This window comes from Telopea speciosissima, chromosome 9, assembly GCF_018873765.1.
Source record: "Telopea speciosissima isolate NSW1024214 ecotype Mountain lineage chromosome 9, Tspe_v1, whole genome shotgun sequence".
In the NCBI taxonomy this organism is placed as follows: domain Eukaryota; kingdom Viridiplantae; phylum Streptophyta; class Magnoliopsida; order Proteales; family Proteaceae; genus Telopea; species Telopea speciosissima.
The window spans coordinates 5,577,601-5,602,598 of record NC_057924.1 but is presented as its reverse complement, the minus strand read 5'-3'; the positions used below and the strand labels follow the sequence as shown (position 1 = coordinate 5,602,598).

At 37.8% G+C, this 24,998-nt stretch overlaps 3 protein-coding genes across 9 annotated transcripts in view; all 3 read right to left on the bottom strand.

Moving 5' to 3' along the window:
• Positions 1 to 399: 399 nt before the first annotated feature.
• On the bottom strand, positions 400 to 13,460 carry LOC122639356 (polyadenylate-binding protein-interacting protein 3). Of its 3 annotated transcripts, none has more exons than XM_043832185.1 (14): positions 13,213 to 13,460; positions 12,814 to 12,935; positions 12,520 to 12,695; positions 10,719 to 10,832; positions 10,652 to 10,682; positions 10,484 to 10,518; positions 10,072 to 10,147; positions 9,914 to 9,944; positions 9,158 to 9,435; positions 7,709 to 7,963; positions 4,009 to 4,107; positions 3,785 to 3,835; positions 2,187 to 2,274; positions 400 to 836 (listed from the first exon to the last, which is right to left on the bottom strand). In XM_043832185.1, the coding sequence occupies exons 1-14, from the start codon at positions 13,382 to 13,384 to the stop codon at positions 658 to 660; spliced, it is 1,707 nt and encodes a 568-aa protein (XP_043688120.1). In that variant the 5' UTR covers positions 13,385 to 13,460; the 3' UTR covers positions 400 to 657. The 3 variants fall into 3 exon arrangements, with proteins under 3 accessions (XP_043688120.1, XP_043688121.1, XP_043688122.1); XM_043832186.1 differs by having other exon boundaries at positions 2,187 to 2,262; XM_043832187.1 differs by lacking the exons at positions 10,484 to 10,518; positions 10,652 to 10,682; positions 10,719 to 10,832.
• Positions 10,769 to 24,043, bottom strand: LOC122639357 (polyadenylate-binding protein RBP45). Of its 5 annotated transcripts, XM_043832190.1 has the most exons (8): positions 23,418 to 24,043; positions 21,449 to 21,923; positions 18,257 to 18,315; positions 18,050 to 18,180; positions 17,866 to 17,962; positions 17,607 to 17,779; positions 12,832 to 12,839; positions 10,769 to 10,781 (listed from the first exon to the last, which is right to left on the bottom strand). In XM_043832190.1, exons 1-7 carry the CDS (start codon positions 23,772 to 23,774, stop codon positions 12,836 to 12,838), a joined length of 1,296 nt encoding a protein of 431 aa, XP_043688125.1. In that variant the 5' UTR covers positions 23,775 to 24,043; the 3' UTR covers positions 10,769 to 10,781; positions 12,832 to 12,835. The 5 variants fall into 5 exon arrangements, with proteins under 5 accessions (XP_043688125.1, XP_043688124.1, XP_043688123.1 ...); XM_043832189.1 differs by lacking the exons at positions 10,769 to 10,781; positions 12,832 to 12,839 and adding an exon at positions 16,507 to 16,910 and having other exon boundaries at positions 17,606 to 17,779; XM_043832188.1 differs by lacking the exons at positions 10,769 to 10,781; positions 12,832 to 12,839 and adding an exon at positions 16,507 to 16,905 and having other exon boundaries at positions 17,606 to 17,779.
• Positions 12,881 to 24,998, bottom strand: part of LOC122639361 (B2 protein-like) — a 26,684-nt gene continuing 14,566 nt past the window's right edge. Inside the window, exon 7 of the mRNA XM_043832197.1 lies at positions 12,881 to 12,910. The gene's annotated coding sequence lies outside the window, so the exon portion shown is untranslated. The remainder of the gene's footprint in view (positions 12,911 to 24,998) is intronic.

The window sequence follows — 24,998 nt, the reverse complement described above, 5'->3', positions numbered from 1 at the left end:
CTGAAGGTTTCATCTGTGTGTGTGTGTGTGAGTGTGTGTGGTTCTGTGAAAAAATGTCATTGTGTTTGTTCTAATGTCAAATATTGAAGATCCAAGAAATTGGAATTATACTACACCCAGATAACCAAACCTCAGTGTTATACTACATCTAGATAACTGACAGCTTTTATTCTACTAATTTTACGAAAATGAAATACATAATTGCAGATCATACATTGTTTTCTCGGAAAATAGGTCATATGATCCAAATATTCAACTCACTCCATAGTTCTTTAGATAACTAATAAGAATTATCCAGCTCTCGTTAATGAGCTCATTCTCTACAAAATATTGTCAATATTTCACATCAAAATAAACTAAGGGAAAGTATTTTAATGCATTGCAATCTGGGAAGTATCGGTTTTAAGACCATTCTTTTACTACCATCATCAATATCTTATCGGCTGAATTTCCATCCAACAGATAGAATAATATAAATTTATAACAATAAAAAACTTCATTGCCAAAACCACTACTCTTTACAGTTTGAAAGTCCGGTAAAAAAAAGTACAAGGTAGTTGACAACTAATGCTTGCACCTGGTACTTCTCTAATAAAGAATTAGAAAGCTTAATTTCAGTAAAAAAAACTAGGTAGAGATGCGAAAGAATACACAGACTCATGGGAACTTACTGCCAAAGAGACCATTGGCACCAGGTACTGGAACAGGCTGGATAGTAGGGAAAGGAGACTGTGACAGCTGAATAGGGGTTGGAATGGCAAAGGGATGCTGCTGTCCACCAGCCACGAATGACGGAGGAGCTACACAGAGGTGCAATGCTGGAGCTGTTCCATTTCCTATCATTGAACAAATTAAATATCATGGTTAAAATTTGTAGACAGACAGAATGACAGACAGATATTTGAATAAAAAAACTGACACATTTTTTTTACGTTCTTGAAAGAAAATGCAATTCAGCAGTGGGCATAGAGTGATCCTTCATTGGGTGGACCATTGAGATCTGGATTGTCTAATCTCTTTACAGGTTTTCCCAGAATGTATAGGAGTGGAAACATGCAATAGAAGCAAATCGAAAATGTATAAGCCTACCAAGGAATCCCAGCTGACATTTGACCTAATATGATGAATACAACCAGGGGGCCTTGATCACCAAAGAGTCACCAGGGTTCAAGCCTCACATATTTTATCTATGCCGTTGACGGACACCGTTTTACAGTCTAGCAAACTGATACTTGAGATGTCCAATATGATAAATGACCCCAGTAATAACGGGGGAGTTGGTTGCAGCTATTCCACAACAAGCAGTATTTATTTTCTTCTTTTTTGTTTTTTGTTGGAAAAGGGGGGGGGGGGGTTGAGGGGTTTTACTCTGTAAAACAAGAGACTGAATGTGCTGAGCAACCAGAAACCCAAATACAATGACCTATACTTAATGAATCAAGACTCTCCATGGTCCCAAAATCCAGAAGAACCAGGTTGTCTAAAGCAGCTAAAACACCTCTACTTATAGATGTCCGAATTTCAGCTACTTCAACTGTTAATTTTACCAACATCATGAGATTCTAGGGATATATGACCCAGAAAACAGAGGATTGAAGTTGATTCAATAGGCCTGCTCTAGCATGTATGTGCCAGGTATTCTTGTGTTCATGGCATGGTTCGAGATATTGACATTCTGTCAAAATTTGGGCAATTTGATTTTGGTTTCGACATTGGGAAAAACGAAATGGCATGCAAATTGAGGGATCTTCAATGTTTCGGTTTTTTCACCGAAATGAAACATATTTCGGTGCCATTTGGTTGGTTTGGTTGTATACTTTATGGGTTCCATTTCGGCCATTTCAGTGGTATATTTTAGTTTCAACCAAGGTCAAAATTCCAGTTGAAACCGAAATCTTGAACCTTGGTTTATGGATCTGCTAGCTGCATGGTTCTCAAGCAGGAAACAAGATAATGCCCTTGATATCGTATCACACTATTCCATTTATCTTAATGGGATGAGAAATCTCCGGAATTCTTCCTTCCTGAACCATAATAGAATTTCTTTTTGTATCCTATGCGGATGAACCGACCCGCAAGGGTCATGGTCGGGAATTGTTTGATCGTCTTTCTCCGAGGAAGAAGAGAAACATAATCAACTTGAATTTGGCACAGCTTTCATCATGTACTTTAAAATGAATTCATACCTTGCTGCTTTGGAAAATGAGCCTGATGTGAAGTTAAAAGAGAGCGTGAAGATACTTGTGAAACTGCAGCTGCACCCTGAACCACATCCTTCCAAAACAAAAGATATTTTACAGATGAAATGTTCTTAGCCTATTAAAGAAAAAACAGAAAGAAGTAAAATACTGGTTGTAAAATACTGGGCCTTAAAATGAGAGATATTCACGACATTCTACTATAGATGACACTACACATCACGGTGAACTAAATCATCAGTTATCATCGATTAACAAACTTTAGTATAGGAAGGTAAATTTGCATACTAGATGAGGCTCACAGGAAATAATTATCAAGTAACCAAATTTCCTTTGATAGGTAGGCCCCAAGGAGAGTTGAACTCATGACCTCCTGATTGTGAAGTGTTGTTCCTTGCCAATTTGAAAATACACACCATCTCACCCTTTTATTTATAGACTTTCATTCCCTTCTCTTAAATTTTCAATGTGGGACTAAAAATGAGTGCAATCTCTTAGTCTTTTCTCCTGCCTTGGAGAAAAAAGAAGTTTTCTTTGTCCCACGTCGAAAACTTAAAGAATAGAGAATGTGATGCCACTAAATAAAGCTAGACATCCAAAGTCACATTATTTTTTTGTTTTGATATATATATATATATATATATATATATATATATATATATATATATATATATATGTGTGTGTGTGTGTGTGTGTGTGTGTGTGTAATATATACACAACCGGGCCAGGCTCAACCCAAGGTCTCAGCCCAAACCAGGCCCAGCCCATCCTACGGGCTAAAATTCCAGCCTAGGCCCTGCCGGCTCAGCTCGGGCGGCCGGGCCATAATTGCACCCCTAGTACCTCCAATATGTTGACGATGCCATTTATAGGGCTGTTGTGGAGGACTTAAGAGTGTTTCTTCCAGCATACTATGCGGATAGTGATTTGATTCTCCGAATTACTAGAAAATCTAGGATGGGGCAGAGGGGTGACTTGTTTGTATTCTTCATTCCCATATCTTTGAGTCTTTGTAATAACCATGTATAACATTTGATAATTATGAAATGATTTATAATTTTATGTTTATTCATTCCTAATGCAGATTTTTAGTCGTTCTAATTGAATTATGTGTGTTCTAGTACTGTATTTTGTGTGCAATAGAATAAATTAGAGAATGTATACAGCAGCATACAGTTCATATTACCAACCTACGGTTCGAAGTCAAACTACCATTTTGGGTGTGCTTTTTAACAATCTAAGGGTTTCACTATGTCTAGAAGGCCTAAAATAGGATTTCCTAGAAGTTTTGGGACCTAATTTGACCATTTGGGCCTCGAAACCATCAATTGAAACCATCCACCAAAACCTTCCAGGTTTGGACCAAATTTTTGCGGTTTCGCAAAATATTTTGAACCAGCCTCAAAACTAAAACCTTGAAACTTGGTAAGAATAAGCTAGGAAAAGGTTAAAAAAAGTCCTGTTCACCTTATTATTCGGATAAGTTCAAGGAACAAATAACTTGTCTGCCTCATTGTGATGTTAATCATGAGTACATCAAGCAATTCTATTATTTGGATAAGATCAAGGAATATATCATTTCTTACATGTGAAACTGGATGCACATAGAGCAGCTGTCCCAGTCGTCCAACCATAACCTGAGAAAATAAATTGGCAAATGAAAAATAAAACAACAGCAAGTTATAACTTTTAATGACTCAAGTCACTGAACAGATCATGAAGCCACCAGATCTTTCTACAACTGAACACAAAACAACCACATGGGAGACAATTCAGCTACCAAAGTAGATGAGATTTCCCTACCACTTACAGGTTGAGAATTTGGATGCACATATGGAGGTCCTGCTTGGATGGGATATTGACCAGCATATCTAACTGGCTGCTGCCTGCTTCCCACTTGTCCAACAATCTATTGCAAGAAAAGAATTACAGATATAAGTCACTAGAAAAGAACATTACAGAGATTATGGAGTAAGATGATGGCAATTTGAGTTTTTCGGAGTAAATAAACTAGAAAATATTAGACAATCATGTAGGGCTGCAACTGGATGGACTCAGGACGGTCCTAGAATATGCGGTCCAGATACAATTATTAATTGGATGATCTGAAATCCAACTACTAATCCAATGGATCTAGAAAACCTGAAATGTTGCGAATTATTAACTGGATAATTGGATACACTTCAGAAATTTTTTCTGATATAAATTCTACCCAAAAATATCTGCATTTACTTGCATGTATCATCTATCTTAATCGGCTCGGTTCCACCATGATGTTCCTCTGTGCAGTTAATAACGGATCTGACTTAATCAGGCTGGAACTTAAATGAAGCGAGCTCTACTCACTTTGAATCTGCTATAAACAAGCCAACACCGGGTTAAGATCCAGCCAATTGCCAACCTAGAACAGTGCTAAAGTGGAGCAGAGGGATGGTCTATCAAATGCATAGAGCAAGTAGTCAACTATCTGTTAGGAAAGGGGAAATGAGTTCCCACCTAGGAGACATCCAAAACCTGAGTGCTGAAATAAAATTTTCTTTTCTAGATTTTTTTTTTTTTAGATGAACTTCTCTTTTCTAGATTGTTTTTCATGGTTTTGAGAGTTGAAAAGAACAATATTAGATGGTTAGAAAATCAGAATCATGCCACTGGATTCACTTGGAAGCTCTTGGGGTGGGATCAATTGGCACTACATGCTCCAGAGTGCATGTGGACAACTGTCCTGTTCTACCCACAAGTCTTAAAACCGAGGCATGATGCAAAACATTATCAAAGAGAAAAGTCACAACTCGCATTCTAGAGAAAAAGCTCTAAAGAGTTGATGATGTAAACTTAAACAAAACGGAAAGAAAAAAAAATGCAAGATCAATGAAGAATGGCTTTTACATAAGCAAAGGAGGAACTGAAACAATTGAATTTTGCAGAAGTTGTCTAGTAAATAACAAAAGGAAGAAGGGAATTAAGAACAAATACATGGAATATCTAAATAAACTACCTCAAAACATAGTATAAGAGCTGAAACAATAAAGTTAACTAACAGATGGCCTTATGGCAAACCTACTACTTTGTCAAACCCTCTGTAGCTTCACCATAAGATGTTCCCAAATTGAAGTCAATGTTAATTCCACAACAATAGAGACATTTTCAGGTTGGTTATGGTTTATTGATTGGATTCCTATATTGTTTACCACAAGAAAGGCAACCATCTCCAAGTTGGTTACAGTTTATTAATTGGGCCCAATGTTGTCTATCGCAAGAAGGGAAACTTCTCTTATTGGGCCTCATGGCACACATAATTTGCCATACCATAGACTAGGCATAGAGAACTTGTCTATAAAATGTTTCCAAGTTGAAGACAATATTGTCTACAACAAGAAAAGCAGCATTTTCAAGTTGTTCATAATTTACTGATTAGGCTCCTATATTGTCTACCACAAGAAAGGCAACAAAATCAGGTCGCTTACAATTTATCAATTGGGTCCAATATTGTCTACTGGAGTTAGAAGTGAGACTTTCTTCAGTTCGTTACAATTCATTTATTGGTCACAGGAAATTGTATGATGGTTGAAAAACTAAGGATTATCACCTTGAGAATTCTGCAATAAGCATTGACACAGTAGCACTATCATGGCTGGACCGGCATGACCCATCTGGAAACCAAGACCAAGGCGAACTGGACCCAAACCGGGTTTTTGGTCCAATAAGGGTTGGTAGGGGTTTATCCAGTTATTTGGGGATATTCTTGTAATTGCATTTTTATTTTGTTTTACAATTGGATAAATGTAGGGGATTGCATTGAATTGTTAGTTTCGAGTTTGAGAGTAGTTTCTATTTTCTGGAGTTTTATTTTCCTTATATATGCATGTAATCCTTTCATTTAGGAATTTTCTACTGTCATGGGGTGGCTATTGGTCACGGGTTCGAGTCTGGAAACAGCCTCTCTGCGAAAGCAAGGGTAAGGCTGCATACATTATGACCCTCCCCAGACCCCGCAGTGGCGGGAGCCTCGTGCACTGGGTACGCTCTTTGTGGTGGCTATTGGTCGAGTGACATGCTCCCTCTTCTCTCCCAATCTCCCTGGTCCTGCTCCTTTCCCCTCCGGTAAGTTTCTATATTCTTCTCATGTAGTTCTTCTTTCATTTATACTCTGTTACGTATTGTATCTTTTCCCATTTCCTATTCTACCCTAACAATATTGGCAGTCCCGTTTGAACTCAAACCCATTGGGAATCCATCGGTTTCGGATGAAAATTGGGGATTTATTTACCTACTCTAGGGCGACTTTTCCTGTACAATTTGGTTTCGAAAACTTGCTTGAATGGTGAGATAACCACCTGAGATCAGATCTGCTCTGTTTTCGGTTCTCTCTGAAACAGTTCAAATGAAGTCTTCTAATCCGTATTTAACCGAGTTTTATAGGTTTGATTTAACCCATTAGGCCTAGGCAACTCTCACTTTGAGGTTTCAGAAAGTGCTTGATATGGATTCAACAGGCTGCAGTTGGATCTTTTACTTGTGTTCTGCCATGTGACTCGTGTGGTCGAAGGTAGAAGAAAACACAAACTGTCCGAAATTACAAACAAGAATAGACTATATAAAATTACTCAAAACCCTTTTGTTTCTACTTACTCTCAATTAACTTGACAATTCCAGAATAGCCCTATTTCTCAATATTTATTTGCAAATCGGTCCTTCCATTTGTTACCATACGTTTAAGATGCTGAGTTATTCCCAAAAATTATGAAATTGCCATTATCCTTGATTAATTGAGTTCTATCATCCAGGGTGGACCCATAACGACTGAGAATTAGGGTTTTGGGAACCCACGTTGCATTAAGCATGAACTTGATAAGGGTTAAAGTCAACTCATCAACCAAGTTTTCCATAATTTGAATTTTCAAACACTTTATTTATCTAAGCAAGCAAATAAGCACCCACCGACCCATGCATGAGCAAATACAAAACAAGAATAAACTAAACATCAAAACTACTTCAAATTCTGACCACCATATAATATAATCATACAAGGACACAATTTACTGATTTAGTAAGCCTTCATTATTTGATTAAAAGAAAGTTACATTAGTGTATATTGACTTGTCTGACTGTTTCGATCCCTTCATTATTTGATTAACAGAAAGTTCCAGTAGTATATATTGACTTGTTTAACTGTTTCGATCCCTGGCCTATTTTTTGTTCATTACCTTTGCCCCAAAAAAGAACAAGACCCTAAAATACATCAGTGATCTGAAACCTTTGGCAAAAGAGAACAAGATCTTTTCAAAACCTCGTAATCTTCACAAGTTTTTGGCCAAATGATTGCAAGTGCATGGTTAAATTTACAAGAACAAGGTAACAAGCCAAAGAAAGTGCCTCCCAACTGAAGGAACTAGTAATGAACTTTCACTTTCAAGAAATGACCTACAGGATGCAACCATCACAACAAAATAATAAAACAATACCTAATAACAAAAAAAAGTTGAAAGAAAAAAAGACTAAGGAATACATACAGGTTGAGAATATTGAGAACCACTGCCCCCATTTCCAACTACTGAATTATTGTATTGGACGAACTTAACGGGCAGAGATGAATGGGGTGCAAATGGGCCGACTCCAATTTCCTGCTGAACACCAGCAACAGGTACCAAAGGCGAGTTGTTTGAGATGTAAGCCATGCTTGCAACTGTTGGCACTGCAGGAGTTGTTGCTCTAGGTATTGCGAATGATGGAGAGAAGGTTTTTGCTCCTGGATTGAGCTTAAATTCCTACATAAATTATCGAAAGAACTGATTTTACCCCCAAAAAGATTAATAATCAGCAGTATCAAAAGAACTGAATGATTGCAATAAGTTACATAATTTAGTAAATCGTACAGTTACTATTAATCATTCTAGAGGCAGATGTATTATCTGTCCACAGTCCAAACTCTAAACTAATAGCCACCTCTACAACAAAAAGTGACCAGTATCGAAAAACTTCATACTCTATTTTAGATGGTGTCTTCAGCTGTGGCAATGGAATCTATCAGTGCTAAAAAGAAGGATGGTTAATTCATTCACCCTCCTCTTTGCACATCAAAGTTTGGCTCCATTCTTGAGAGTTTTTCAAATGACTTATGTAATTCCCTCAGGATGTCAATGAACTATGACTGTTATTAGGATCTAGCTCTTTTTGGAAGGAGGAGGTTTCCATGAAGGGAGCTCAATTTGCATCTTTTTGGCATCTGTGAGAGGAAAGAAAAGTCAGGTTGTTTCAAAACCTTTTCAGATCTATGAGTTGTCATTGATAAGATCACAACTACAGAGGTGAATTGGCCAAAAGCAAACAATCTTTAGTGGCATACCAGAAGCTTTGCACAAGAATTGGAGTTCCTTGATTCATTCAAGAGTAGTGAAGGAAGAGGTAACTCCCTTTTGCAGGTTGAACTTTGATTCATTCAATAGTCAAGTTGAACTTTGATGGATATTCTTTGGGTAATCCAGGTCCATTGAGCATAAGGGGCATAGGAGGACTGTTAAGATTTGAAATTGGTCGGTTGTTGGAGTAAAAGCAGTTCCAATTATAGAAGTAATTCCAGTAGGGCAGAGTTGTGGTCTCTTAATGAAGATCTGGAGACTGCTATATCAATAAGCTACAGTCAAGTGCTTGTGGGAGGAAATTCAGCTTCAGCAAACATTAGTAATTGGATGAGACATAAAGATTCAGAACCATGGTGATGTTTCCCAACTGAATCGCTCACTCTCCTGGATGCCAAGAGCAGTGAATCAAGAGGCAGACAAATTTTAGCTGAGAATAGGGTGGCCAGATCCCATCTATATTTGGGGAGCTTACCATTTTAATTTGCAATTTCCAGTTGTATCACTCTATTCTGTGATGTATCCATTGGAAGGGGGTGGTTATCTTCGATAACATTATTTTTGTCAACTCCCAAAAAAAATTCTAGAAATGATCTACCTCACCTTGGAATTTGTATTAAAAGCCGAGCCTCTTGGTGGGACCATGCTGGTTGATGATGCTAAGGAAGTGGAACATGATTGTGGGGGAACATCTACTCCTGAAGTGGAAGAGGTTGAAACATCTGACAAGAAGTCTGTTGAAGCAGGCCTCTGACAGTCCTGAGTGACCGGTTTGACAAATGAAGGGTCAGAGCTTGCACATGCTCCATTTGGATAATTATTAGATGATAACCCCAAGTTCTTTCCATCAACGGATTTTAGTTTGGTATGGAAAGTATCCACTGCATGAGAATATAAACAAACAGAATGGGTCAAACACCACAATCTTCTAACCTACAGTAAGAGAAAATCTAAGATAACTCATAGTCAGAGCAAATGGGCAATTTAGTACCGAAGTGGTGCCAGCATTTAATGCATCTCTAAGAGAGGACTCTCCCCCCCCCCCCTCCTCCCCATAAAATCAAGTATATTACATTAGTCCAGAAAAGAAAATCATACGTCAAAAGGCAATTATCATACGAGATCTCTTGGCTGGACTAGTAATAGTGTGAGCCCAAACCATATAATGTCCAGATTTCACGGTAAGCCAGTGCCAACCATCCATAGGGTTTGTATCAGATTGGATTACCTCAAGGTTTCTCCTCTAGTATAAAGGAAGTGGGGAGGAAAAAGAATGGGGGCAGGGGGAAGCAAGCTATTTCAAAAAAGAAAATACGAAAATTCACAACCCTTAACCGTAAAAAAGGATGCAGGACTCACTGCTTGAACTCAAGCTCTGAACTTCATTAATCTGCAGGAGACAGTTGAATGTGAAGTAATTAAAGTTCACATAGAAACATGCATTACTATATGAGTTCTTATTTTCAATTATACTGGACCATACATGAATGATTCAAGATATAGTTGCCTTAACATACAGTGTCTTCTTCATGGGCCTTGTGCTGTCGGTCATACTGATCCTTTTTCCCTTGTGACCTCTCTTTCCCAATCTGTCTGTCAACAAAGCAAGTGATGGAATCTGAGTTCAAGATAATTAACAGACAAAAAAGACAGAAAAAAGAGATGGTAACATTTTCATATGACAGCTTCAACAATATGTCTCTGATAACTGCACCCATAAGGAGAGAAGGATGGTGAAATTCAGTCCATCCAATCTCTGCCAACTTTCAGCTGCCATGCAGCCAGCAGAGCATTCCAGACCCATCAATTTAATGTGCTTCATCCAAATCTCATTCAGAAGTAAAACAGGATACTTCTTTTGATAAGTAAAACAGGACACTTATATATAACTATGGCTTGTGATGGTTTACACGTCTGACGAGTACTTACCCCACATAATCTGAAACAGTTGAAACATCTTCAATCTGTAATCATGTAAAAGAACCAGAAAAATACTGAAAAGAGTGCTCCTTGACAAGGAAGATATTAAAAATAACAAATTGACAACTGTTTGCTTCTTACAACAAAATCTGTTTATAAAGTCATAAAATAGTTCACCTTTTCTTGATGCATGCCCTCAACATTTCCATTATCAATATTCGCTATCCTTTGATTCCTTTCTTGAGGTAATGCCTTTTTGCTCATGCCAAGCACCTCTTCAGCTTTTCCGGAAAAACCATCCCCAGAACTCACATTTATGAAATCATATACGTACTTATTTTCATTCTGATCTAAACTCCTGGATTGACCCATGAAAATTGGAATGAGGTTCCAAGGTTCCTTCCAAAAAAAAAAAAAAACCGACACTAGATAATTTCAAAGAACAGCTAATTGGCAATCAAAAGTTATATCAAGGTATGTTAAGCACTATTAAACCACAATATAGAATAGAATTTTTGACTTATTAATCAACAATTAAGTTTTAATCAACCAAATATTAAGCTAACTGGGTATTGAATATGCTTAAATGCAAATGCAATCACACAAGAATAGAAACTCTTTTGCTTCTTTGCAGCACATAATAAATCATAACTTACTAAATACCCAAAAAATAAGAGAGTAACTACTAATGGTTTCTAAGCAAAATGAAGAAGCTACATAGTGAAATAAAAAGTGTGACTGAAATTCAACTAGTGTTGAAAATGATAGAACTTTGCACTTCCCAATGAAAGGAAGGACCTTTGTGATGCTAAAAAGTAGTAACAGTTAATTAGTAGGGTCTTTCCACACTTTCATGAGCTATGACCTATGGGAGCAAAATAAAATTTCTACAAGCCTGATTATAAGTGGCTAATTGACTGATTTCTATTGCTCTTTATACATCATTGACATGCAAGGGATTGTCCTAGAATCTTTGACTTAAGAATATTTCAAGGATCCAAAGTGGAATTTTGTGTGCTTAAAGAGATGACCAAAAGAACTCCAGTCCTTTGGGTATTAAAACCGAAATTTGACCAGGAATAGAAATCTTTATGTTACTGCTTCATTCAAGTCACTATTATAAAAATATCAATATTTATTGGACCAAGATCAAAAGATCGTTCAGGCAATTTTGTCAAAACCAAATTGGATGAGAAAATTGTAAGAAATGGGAAAGGAATCAAGGATTCAAATCATAAGATTGTAAGGTCCATTTGTTTGAACATAGATGCTTTAGCGGAAAATTAGCTGTTAGTGACAGCAATGTAAATCATATCACTTACATAGAAACAATGATTTGAATGATAAAAATGGAATATATGTTATTTTAGGCAGAATCAGCATTAACAAAAGCCGACTTCCGTCTGCCAGGGGACACTTATCATTCAAATCAATAGACTTCAAGATTCCAAAAGTTATTCCTGGAAAAGAATAAGTAAAAAAGGGAAAAGTATCTCTGAGCTGCAGACGGAGGCTACGCCAGCAGCTCCTCTCTCTCTCTCTCTCTCTATCTCTCTCCTCCTGCACCCTATTGACGAACCATCACACACCTCCATGATCGGTGGTTCTCCATACCACTAGCTCAGAGAAACCCTCTCCCAATAAAATTATTGAGAAAAGACTTTCTAAGCAGGCATATTTATAGAGCGTTCTCCTAGCAGATCACTTATTTTGAGCTATAACAAAGGATAATTCTGCAATTCTCATTTCTTCTTAAAACTCAATAGAAAATTCTAAATTAACTACCCAACAAAAGTGTGTCTGCGATCAGCTATAAATTATTCCTAATAATGTGAATGTTCAGAATTGGACGTATAATCTCTCAATGCCTTCTATAAATATTAGATAGAGTTTTTTTCTGCCCTTTCATTTTCATGCTGTTTTTCATGCACACGTAACTTCATGAACCTACCCTTTCAGTTGAAGATTTTTTATTTTTTTATTTTTTTTTATGTAAAAGTTGAAGAAATATTATAGATAATGAACATGATAAAACAGAGAATCACCTATTTTGACTTATTTGAGCAGTACCCACTGCAGACATTTTCAAATCAACCTTGTTACATCTGGGAGATACTTCTTCACTTTCCCGACACTCAGTAGGACAATCATATCCAGTGACAGCTCCAATGTCATCCTCAGCTACGCTGCCAATAGTTACATCTGCCTGAAGTATAACTCCCTATGTATGGAACCATTCAAAACATAAGCACATTGTCCAACACAAAGTCCATGATATAGCAAATGGAATCTAGGGCCAACTTCACTTATTTATATTTAAAAACAATACATAAACATACCTTAGCAACTACTTGAACTAGATCACCTGAAAGTACAACAAGTGTATCAACAATAGCACCTATTTCTAAGTTGGAGTCATTTTTCCCCTTCTTTGTCATCTTTGCTCTTTTCAAAACAATGCCTGAACAATACAGACCCAATTATAAATATCTCCTAACTAAAAGCTTTGGAACATGGGTTAATTATTCTAGATAGAGGTGACAATAAGAAAGATGATAAATAAAATGCACATACAAATTATACAACATTAACAAAGCACAGAAATCAGGATCAATAGATTGGTGAATACAAACCCACTGATTTCGAGTTCTATAAAGGAAAAGACAATTCAGAAATGAGAGAACAACAGATAGATTCAAATACAGGTGAAAATGGCAACTAGAGATCGGCGAACGCACCATAGTTCTTTTCGACACAGGCAGTGTGGAAGATGCCGGAATAGATCGAACCGTCCTTGACCTGAACTTCCACGGGAACTCCTATAATGCACATGGTAGTGAATAGCAAAGCATCACTAACCGAAGGCAACGCAGCGTTATCATCTGAATTATCCACGATTTTACAACCCATGTTTGCCTTCTCCCCGCCGATGCAACTGCGACTCTGTTTCTGTTTCTTTTAAATCAATGTAAAATCTCTCTCGCTCTCTCGCTCTCTCTCTCTCAATCCAACACTCCTCACTTTGGAGAGATCGAAGAGGGAACTGCAAAGGCGATCTACGCTGCAAACCTGCAAGTGTAATGGGAATTGATTTGCAGAAGCAGAGAATTTCCTATTTGATTCACCAAGATGCCTATAACGTCAAAACGTGCCATTCTCTCTTTTCTGTCACGACTCAGAAGACCACAAGAGCGTAAATGGGCTCCCCGGTTGATAGGCCCATATGCTACTGCTATGGTCTGGGCCCAAATTAGGGTTATCTTCATTCATCGATGTCGGCATTTTGGGCTCATTGTTTGGAATCTTCTTACACCTTCAAGCCCAGAAATTAGAACAAGAAAAAAAAATTGTAAGGGGAGTGTCAATCGATTCGATTCGATTCAAAATTTTCGGTTTACTTTCAATTCGGTTCAGGATACAATGTTTACATCTAGAAATCGAACCGAACCTGAATACTTTTCATAACCTCAAAACCAAAACCGAATCTAATAATAATTGTTTGAGCATGTATCAGTGAAGATTGCACAAACTGATATGGGGTAAATGCAACATTTTTAGACATAGTTTCATTGCTTGGAAGACCATTGATTCCGCCCTTCCTACCCAAGTCTTTCTCCACCACAAAGCAATTATTGTTTTTGTTGAAATGCTTCAAAGGATATTGATCATCTCTTCTTCGCCTGCCCCTTCTCCACAGCTATGTGAGACGGTGTTCTTTATAAATGCTAGTCTTCTCTTAGGCCTATTCGGTCTTTCTCCAAGAAATGGGCTTGGATGGTGTCCCACTTTGGAGGGAAGTCCGTCGATAGAATTGCTTTGTGTTGTGATCTATATGAGAAGATGATCCAATTCTTCCCATTCCTATCAGCAAATCTGAAACTCTATAAGCTTTTACCCCCAAAAAAAAATCAAGCAAAAGGCCGTTTCTATGAGTTCCTCGTACATTGACAATGATAGCGAAATAGACACATCGCTTATCCCTCGTCTCAATAATCCTCAAATTGCATGTCTCCTCCCTCCTAATCCTTCCCCTGCACCCTCCCCCTTCTAAGAAACTTTTGTGCTTATCAGACATTGATCATCAATAATAGTGAATAATAATAGATTGTTGAATTAATGGGCCATCCATGCTGTCAATGTAATCGTTAAGCCGCCATGAGAGAAGTTGCAGGAAATCATCTCAAGGAGTGTTTCCATTAGTACCCTGGAAGAGAAACCTCCTATATATTTGGGGAAATCTCCAGAATGGGATTCCTTACCGTCATGTATAAGGTGGGAAGAAAGAAAGAGATTGAAGGTTGGATCCACTTGCACTAGTACCACTACCCTTTCGCCTTCATTAATCAGAGATTGGTAACTTCCATGTACTGTTATGTTTTGTTGATTAATAATTTACCTGTACTGTTAATGATTTGTGCTGCTTTTTCCGGAACAAGAGTTGAACCAGGCTCAGGAGTTGTTTAACAAGTAGTGGACAACTACATAAACTTGAAGAAACCTGATTGATGGAAAATTATTTGACTGAAACTGTGGAGCCGCTTGAGCTTCAAAGGACCCAATCAATGAACACTGGATGAGGGGAAGTATTATTCTGAATGCGGATTAAGAAGTCCTAGCCAAGTTCTTATTTTCCCATTCTCCAATGTGCTGATTACATCACTGTTCAACTAGTTAAAGGAGAACCACCATGCTATGAAAAGAGAGAGAGAGAGAACAATAATGCTATGCTAATGGTGGACTTGGGACTTAATGGTGAAATGGAAAACCTCCAAATTACATTCTTGCCAACAAAGATGAATGCACGAAACTACCCTTTAAAAAATTCTCTATTTTCTTCCCTCGTGAACGTATGCAAGAACGTTACAAATGACTGGATTCAGATCCTCAACTGCCAAGGGGATATGGCGGATATTGCACGGTCCTACCGAGCAGGTCGGCAGTAGAGGATCCAAATTGCAAATGACTTGCCCATCTTGTGAAGGATAAAACTTGGCCTAGAGACTCACCGGAAGAGTCCGCTCATAGTGGCCCAAATATATATACATCACAGACCACTCCCTTTGTACCCGAAAAATTAGAATTGTCAGAGCATGAAGACTCTTCATGTTGACGTAAGAATCATTCTGCTGCGACAGATTCTTTCCAGATTGGCCGTCAAAGAATCTAATATTCAGAGTTGCTTCTAGACAGTCCCAATCCATTGTCAGTTTGCTTCAAATTGATGTAGGTAGGGTTCAAAAATTCAGGATCTGATTGGTCTGAATCCGCCTATTCGAACCGTATTCAGCCAACCCTACTCCCAATTCATGTAAATCCCGATAGACGAATCCAGGAAGAGTTTCTAGAATTTGGCAAATTAAGAAAATAAATATTGAATAGGATAATCTGGGTGTACAAAATCAAACAGCAGTCCAAAAGTTGCAGAAGCCTGCGCATATTTGAATGTTCTACAAATAATCTACAAAATGTTTACAATCTCAACAACTAATTCTCAACATAAAAACAAACCAACCTTAACAAGTTCATTTATAAACGCTCGTTGGAATAAACTACTACTGGGCGACAAAGGGTTATACATTCACTTGCCATCTTGTAGTCCAACACATCAAGTAGGCTGTTTTTGGTATGTATTCTAAGAATAGATTCTGGGACAAAAACACATTCTGGAACCCAATTCTTTTTTATTTTCTCATTAAAGTGTTCTAAAAACAGAATCTATTCAAAGAATGGATAACAAACAGATCCTAAAATACTGAATCCAGCCAGAGTAAATTTCACCTATAACAGATGACAATTGACATCACCTCCCAGCCCTACAGCACTGCTGAAAAGGTCAAATAACAGATGACATTTGACATCACCACCCAACCCTACAGCACTGCCGAAAAGGTACACGGTCAGTGATTAATAAATTAGTGATCTTCGGCAGGCGCTGTCTACAATTGTAGAGGGCAAAGATTGGGTTCTCAAGATTCTACATAGAATATTTTGCCATTTCAATTTCATAAAAGCATACACTACACCAAACAAACTCACATGGAAACCAGAATACATCAAACATCTCAATCTTTGATGCAAATACTGGAAGTTTATAAAATAGATAGAATTCATCTCAACCATAAGATTGCTAGTCTATAAAAAATCTGTCAGGAAACTTGTTTGCAAGAAAACACAGAAGAGAATGACTAGCATAAAGATAAACAAGAGCCTAAACAATCAGCATCAAGCAAGCCAACTTTACAGCTCCTTCCGAAAAAAGGATTCCAACCAAAGCTAAGACCCTGTAAAGATGCTTGAAGAACAGCAGCAAACTAGATTACACTACACAATGAATATTCCGCTCTCCTCGTCCCCTCTTAAATACACATATGCCTCTAGACTCAGGATGACAATCACCATCAGCTGTATCCTCACCCCCCACCGATAAAGCAGATCACTGGAAAAAGCATACAAACAGTATTTTAGCACATGGAAAAAAAAAAAAAATAGCTGTAATTCAACGAGCCCATCAGAAGAAACTATAGCCTATCCGTACAAGCTGAGAGAGAGAAACCTAACAGGTTCTCAAATTTACATTCAAAACCTACTCTAGCAAGCTACATTAACTCCATCCACACTTAAACATGTTCATACATAAACATGTATTTATATCAAAAAGTTATAAGATACTGAAAAGCCCAACCTGATTTTGATCCTAATAGCACACATGGCCACCAAAACCAAATTTAAAACAATGTCAACGAAAAAAAAATATAAGATAAACTTGAGTTCTACTAGATAAGCATAAACTTGAGAAATCACAACATCGATTACTTAACAATCACAGTTCAAAGGAGTAACTTCCATTCCTAATTTCTCTTGGAATCCTAAATAGACACCTGGGGAGCATTCAAAAGATATTAACAACGTGCAGTGCTTTCATAATTTGGGACTTCAAACAGGAACTCAAGAATACAAGCATCTTTAAGTTTGAACATTGTTTAGAAACAGATGCATTCCACAAAACATGTTGAGATCTGCAGACACACTTTTGCACAACCCTAACCAAAAAAAAACTTCAAAACTGATCCTTCCAACATAAATTCATCTCTAGAAGGGGAATCTAGGTTAAGATATACAAATTCTCACCTGCTGCTGCTGCTGGTAATTTCCATATCCTGGATATGCTCCATAAGCATACATATTAGGATCTTGTGGAGCTGCTGCATATCCATAGGATTCATAACCTTGAGCATAGCCATAATACCCGCCACCACCATTCCACTGGTTTGGATCTGGCTGAGGCTGAACCCATCCCCCAGAGTCCTGTATATTTGTCAGATTCATGGGAGCAAACAATTCTGAATATATTAAAGCACAAGTCACTAAACTAATGGATCAAATTCACAAACCTGTTTGTTTGCAGGGGTCCGTCCCCATGAAAGTCGAATATTTTGTCCCCCCAATTGAGTTCCATGCAACATCAGCAATGCTTCCTCAGCATTAGCTCTGAAACACCACACAAACATGTAAAACAGCCACATTTGATATTCTAAAATCAAGCATGACTCTAAAGATATTCACAAACTCTCTAACCTGTTTGCAAATTGAACAAACCCACAACGTTTTCCCATCGGTATTTTCACATGAACTAACTCCCCAAATTGGGCAAAAACTTGTCTCAGAAGGTCCTCTGTAACATTGGAATCCAAACCACCAACAAATATCTGCACTCAAAATTGATGTGTCACAATCATATGGCATAGAGACCTGTAAGCTTCTAAAACAGAATAAAGTACCCACAGTTGTGTTATTGGGATCATTCTCGTTCTGAGTTCCTTGAATAGTACTCTGGTAAGAAGCTGCAAATAACAAATGCATGTAAAAAAGAAGGAAAAATAAAAATACAATGGAGAACAAATAGAGCCTAGTCAGGGTAGAAGATGCAAACAGAAATGTTGAGCACCAGCCCACGAATTTCTGCTCAAGAGATTAACAAGTCAACACACAAATGCATGTGAACAAGAAGGAAAAATAAAAAGATAATGGATAACAAATAGAGCCTAGTCAGGGTAGCAGATGCAAACGGAAATGCTGAGCACCAGCCCACAATTTTCTGCTCAAGAGATTAACAAGTCAACATACAATTATTTTCTTAATCCTACCAACCTATAAGTTTCTGACAAATGATGTAATAAGGATTCCTGGTTTGCACAGATGCTGAGTGATTTCTAAAATTTATTACCAAAACAGGCATTGAATCAATTTTGACATCACAAAGATCATGACTAAGGCCTACACTGGCCATTTTAAACAACAGAAAATAGTGAGAAACAGTGAGTTCACGACAAAGCATACATGCTATTTTTTGGGGAGGGATGAACCAATGAGGGAACTAACAAGGGATCCAACAAACAAAAAAGTCAACCCATGTTCTTGCACGAATCAGATCAACCAGTCTTTTCAGCATATCCCACAAGGTGATGACCAAATGATAGATGTATCTATTACCAGGCTTTTTTTCCAATCTTTAAAATGTACACCATAAAACAAACTGAATCTGACCATTTCAATCACCTCTTACATGCAAGGTAACATTCACCGAAGACCAGGACGAAAAAGACACCCACAGCCCACAAATATTGAACCCCCACGCTTCCAATGTATATAAGTTGTTAACTATTTTTTAGAACTTTTTGACTATTCAAACACTTTATTTTGTCACATGGTGCATTTCAGTAAATGCCAAATTTTAGTTCTGCCAGCAGCAGCCTGTTGTGGAAGGCCAAGCGTGACAGCTGTTGCATCACCATCTTCCCAAATAATCAACAAAAAATTGAAAGAATGAACACGTGAATAACTCCATGTGATACCATGAACAAGGATTTGAGGATTGGTAAGGAAGTTCTGATTGGATCACCAGATGAGAAATCCTGAAACTAGTACTAGATGAACCAACCCAAGTAGGAATAATTGATCAGATTGAAAAGAAAATGAATGAACAAATTGAGCAGAAAGTTATACATAAATGAACATGTGAATAACAGCAGCAAAGTCGGTGCAAAGACATGCAATAACATGATAGTTATACTCTAATAACTATAAGTAATTCTCCATCTTGCAGGTTGCAATGTCTATGCAGACTGGACCTGACAGTAAAGTTAGATACACACAGATATGCTTAAGAAGAGCATCTCCAGGGCAATCCAAAAACAACTCTTAATATCGCCATCCAAAATGCTACCATTTTTCATCTTCATTTCATAACTACTATTATTTCAATCCCATAAGTATAGAGCACCGAGAAATTACCTTTACACAAGTCACCTCAACCTTAAGCCCATTTTTCTGCTAGAATATTAGCTATCATATATTTTTTTGGGTGGTTCCCTCCTCTCTTTTTTTTCTTATATGTAGTTACCTCCCTCCAATTTAAATGTTCATCCTGCACAGAAACCTTAACCAGGGCAGGAACAGGTCTCACCCAAAATAAATTAAATGATTCTTCTCATCTTGCCACGGCTGGAGTGATTTGCAAAGGATTGGACTTTACAAAAAAGTTTCCATATGCTTAAGGTTGAGGTTTCCAAATCAAAGTGATGAATCATTTACTTAGACATTTGTAACAGGAACCCTCTGGTCCGCAACTTTTAAGCTCCAGCTAAATCACATCCAATATGGACAATCTAACAATGATATTAACATCCAAAGTTCTGCTACAAGTACCACACAATGATAAATCTGCTAATCCTATGAATCCACTTGTTTTCAAATTTGCTAAACATATTTAAAAATTTAAAAAAAAAAAGAACTCTAGCCAAAGAACTGAGCCGCTTGTAGTTTTAAAACTCTCTTAGAACACAAGATAGAAAAGCAAATAAGAAATTGGGTAATACAGAAATTACAGAGATTTAGCAGTTAGGAATTGAAGTCGTAACACAAATGTACACCATTAGGATGCATTAATCACAACTCACAACAGATAATTTTTAAGCAAAATAAATTGAATATAAATCATTCATCAGCGAACATGCATAACTTTAATTAGCTAAAGAATCAGCACCAAAAGTAAGACAGAAGAAAGCAGGTGTGATAAAAGAGAGTGCAACAAGAAACCTAACCTACGAGGGAAATGTACACCATGCACCTATATCCATGCAAATGAAAGCATGGTTGCTACATTGTAATCTCAGGCAGTTGGAGTTCTTACATTAAGAAGTACTGCCTAAACACCAAAAATAACTTTTACCCCTTAATGGAATGAAAAACTGGAAACAATAATCAGAATATGAGGAAAAAGAAACTCATGTTACAATAATTATAACATAAATGGCGCAAAGGAACCAACTTGCAAAGAACTAAAGCAGTGATTTATCTGACTGATTTACGAGAGAAAAGGAAGTAGAAAGAAACAACAGACATAAGAAAGAAGAAAGAATGGAAGCGAACAAATGTAGACTGAAACTCTTCAAATATAAGGAAATGGGAGAAGTAAATCACAATGTAGCACAAGAAATGCCACAGAAAACTGAAATTAAGGACAAAATTATGACATAAACAGTAAAACTGACCTAAACGAGGCCACGCACTAAATGGGTATCATTTCAGCTGAAATCAGTTCCAGGCCCCTAAATGAGAGAGCCTCTTGGCATCCTGCTTCGAGAGAACATGAGTTTTATAAGTCTTTGAATTCTCAAATACATTTAAGTGTGCCCAATTTTACAAAGGAAAGTACTGGAAGGAAATGACTTTGTAAACTTCCGCTTTTCTTCGAGTTCGTAACTGAAGGAAATGCAAACTTATTTAAACAATGTTTAGCTGATCACGTCACAAACACTGAAACCCAACATTCAACAGAATATTCCAAAAGATACCAAAACCAAACCAAGGAGGCAACAAACAAACAAACAAAAACTGCTTTTAGAACATAATAATTCAAAACAAACTGCAATAAATCATAACATTCACACTATAAAAATTCTGGCAAATACGTACGTTTACTTTGCTGCTGGCCACCCACAGTCTTTTTCGTGGTTGCTGGTCCAATACGCATTTGCCTTGTCGAACAGAACATCCCAGTCATTTCAGTCATGGCACGAATCTGCTCGCTTTCATCTCCAAACCTAACAAATCCATAACCCTTCGATCGTCCGGTTGCTCTATCAGTCACAACTTTAGCACCCTTGACAGAGGGGTAGTGACTCCTAAACGTCTCTTGTAACATGTAATCCGTAACATCGGCAGCCAAATCTCCCACAAATATTGGAAAATCTGAACCATCATCTTGACGCCTCTCCCCGGAACTGAAAGTAGCCCAGTTCAGTCTAAAATTCTGCTCGATGTTAGGCATGGGTGTGTTATTGTAGGACTGTAAGGCCCTATCTGCGGCAGCATGAGAAACAAACTCAATAAAACCATAACCCTCGGACTGACCGCTTTGTTTATTGCGGATGACTTTCACAGAGACAACCTGAAAACACCAGTGATAACATCATCCATCCCATCATAACAAATAAACATGATAAATAAGTATAATTAGTATGGTAAATGTCATTTCCATAAAGAATCCATTATAGCATGATATTTATGAATACCAATAACATCATTGAAACATATTAGACATGTGACAGATTGCAGTTAATCGAATACATTGAAACATCAATGTGTACACTTTCAAGAAATCCTCACAAGTTCGCAAACAAGCAAAAAAGTAAAAGGAAAACAAGGAAAAGAGAGATCATACTTCAAACCGTCACTAACGTGAACATGTATCAGTGCATATGCACAAGTTTGAACCAAAGTTGCTTTTCGTGGCACATTATGGACAAGTAAAATATTTTGAAGGAACACCAAAAATTTAAGGTTCAAATCAAAATTACGAACACAATGAAAGAAGTCAAGTCTTAAGCTCATTGGATGAAAAAATTTGACCAGTACAGCATCAGAGGTGCCAAAGTATAGTCAATGTCAATGGAGGTAAACAAGGTAAGAGAGGAAAACAAAGAAGCAATCTATACTGCATTTGGGCTTTTCCACTGAATTTTTTAAACCAAAAAAGAAGGCATACGTAGGCACAACATCTAATTTCCTTATTGAGGTTTGCTTATCAAAATAAATAATAATACTAATAGCAACAAATACAGAATAAGATCCATCAAAAATAAACAAATACAGAATAAAATACAAATGAATTATGTTCTATTTTTTTTTCTCATCCCTTTAATATTTAATCTTCACACCTGTAAACTCTCAAGCAAAATATGTGGTTCTGCATCATGTAGTAAGAAAATAAATGAGTGTGCTATGTGAACCAAAGATGAACAATGTAACATGAAGTTCAACCTAGATCAATGATTTCACCAATCGTTGTATTCTCTATTCTGGTTTTACAGATCATTTAGTCATTAAAAAACATGAACAATATACCTAAAAAAGAGCAATGATAACAAATTCTCTTAAGCAGCATGTATAATTTATGGGAAATATAATTTATGGGAAAATGATGTACACACTGCCCTCTCACTCTCTCTCCCCCCTGACCATTTGGGCCCTCCTGTATACAAATTGTGAGACACTCCTTCCCCTGCACCCATTAGCTTGGCATAGGAGATGCCAACAAAAGTGGCGTGTATATCCTTACCCAATAATTTATATATCCTACTTGCTGACTTTTCAACTGACAAACTAGCGCGTGCAGTAGCAAGTGGGCTAGCACGTCTGCAGCGTTGTGCTTTGTGTAGCACAAGGCTTCTTTAAAACCCTAATGCATAGGTAACATAACAACCTATTGAGATCGACAAATGTTGGAACGGAAAAAAGATTCAACCAACCAATACCAATAACAGACAATTTTGCGATTCAATATATCCAAAATAAACTTCTTAAACTATCCCAAAGAACACGAATAAACGGCGTGTAGAATTTCTCTAACTATTCCAAACAAGATGAGAGAACGGCATGTTACCTCGCCTGTATGAGCAAAACAACTGTGGAGGTAACTCTCTTCCATCCAGTATTGTAAATCTCCGATCCAAAGAGTGCGGATCTCATCTGCGCTCGCTGGCTGCGCGGACGCGTACTGAGGTTGCATCTGCTGCTGCGGTTGGGGTTGTGATTGTTGAGGTGGTACCTGCGGCTGCGGGACTGTCTGTGGCTGTTGTCCCCACATAGGTGGAGGCTGCGGCTGCATAGCCTGTTGTGGGGGCATCATCATCCACTGCTGCTGCGGTGGTGGCTGCTGTTGGTGTTGATGCTGGTGTTGTTGATCCATCTGTGAAGGAGCCATGGGAGGAGGAACGACGCCAGTTGCAGGTTGCATCATCTTCGCTCCAACGTCAATACTATCGAACAAATCCTAACCCTAAATTACCAGACAGCTACACGGAGCAAAAAGACCACAAACTCAACCCCGTAGAACAATCTCAACAACAGGAACGAAACAAAAACCCCCAGGAAATAAACGGAGTAGAAGAAGAAACCTACCCCGATAACAAGTTTCTTAACCCTAAACCTAGAAGGAGGAGGACAATAAACAGGCAAGAACCAGGAGATAAGGGTTCGGGATCGGAGAAACCCTAACCCTAAAAAGAAAGGAGTGGACTGTGCGAAAAGGGATTGTTAAAGAGCTACGATGAGTATTAAAGGAGAGAGGATAGGAAGGGATAATTGTTAATTGAAAAGGGTAAGATGGTAAATAAGAAGAAAGAATTGCTCCTTTGATTTTTATTTCTATTTATTTATTGGTTTTTCCTTTGTCATTTCTTCGAGTGGAATATATTTTCCTGAAAATGAAATAGTGTCTAAGGTGGTTGTCTTCTCGTGCGCAAATAACACTGACCGCTAGACTTATGCCACGTCGTGAGGTTGATTACTTGATTTGTCCGATCAAACTGTTTGGATTTGGGGAATGTTCTAAAGATTTCCACGTGTTACCTTAGGTTCTTCTTATCAATATGATTGGAATGTGTTTGCTCCAAAATTGGATGGAGAAGATGTGATATGGTCGCATGCCTTTTTTATTCTTTGTGAAAAAGAAAGATACACATGATTTTGATACAAAGCATGAGAAACCAATGAGTGGAATATAATCTTACTGTCTTACATGTCATCAACAGGACCTTTTAAGGTAGGAGATAAGCAAAACTAATACGTTCCCTAGAAATACAATTGGACAAACAGCCAATTTGAGAAACGACTAGTGGAGGCATGGTAGACAAAATAGAATGGATGCCCACTTTGATGCTTGAAATCCTGTCCGGTCCAGACATACCGTCGTGGCCACATGCAACCTGTACTGCCCTCTTAGTTAGGTTTGACCACTTATTTTTTCACTCTTCTATTATATTTCTAGCTCAAATAATGAAAGTTTTATCTTCTCAGGTTCCCTGTCCGGTCAAGTTCGTAGATTCCTCTCATAGGGAGGGCAGAAATGACAACCTCACCCCACTCGGGCAGTGTGTTCGAGCAAGGGATGAGGTCATCATTTCCGGCCCCCTATGAGAGGAACCTACGAACCTGACCGGACAGGAACCTGAGAGGAGTTAGA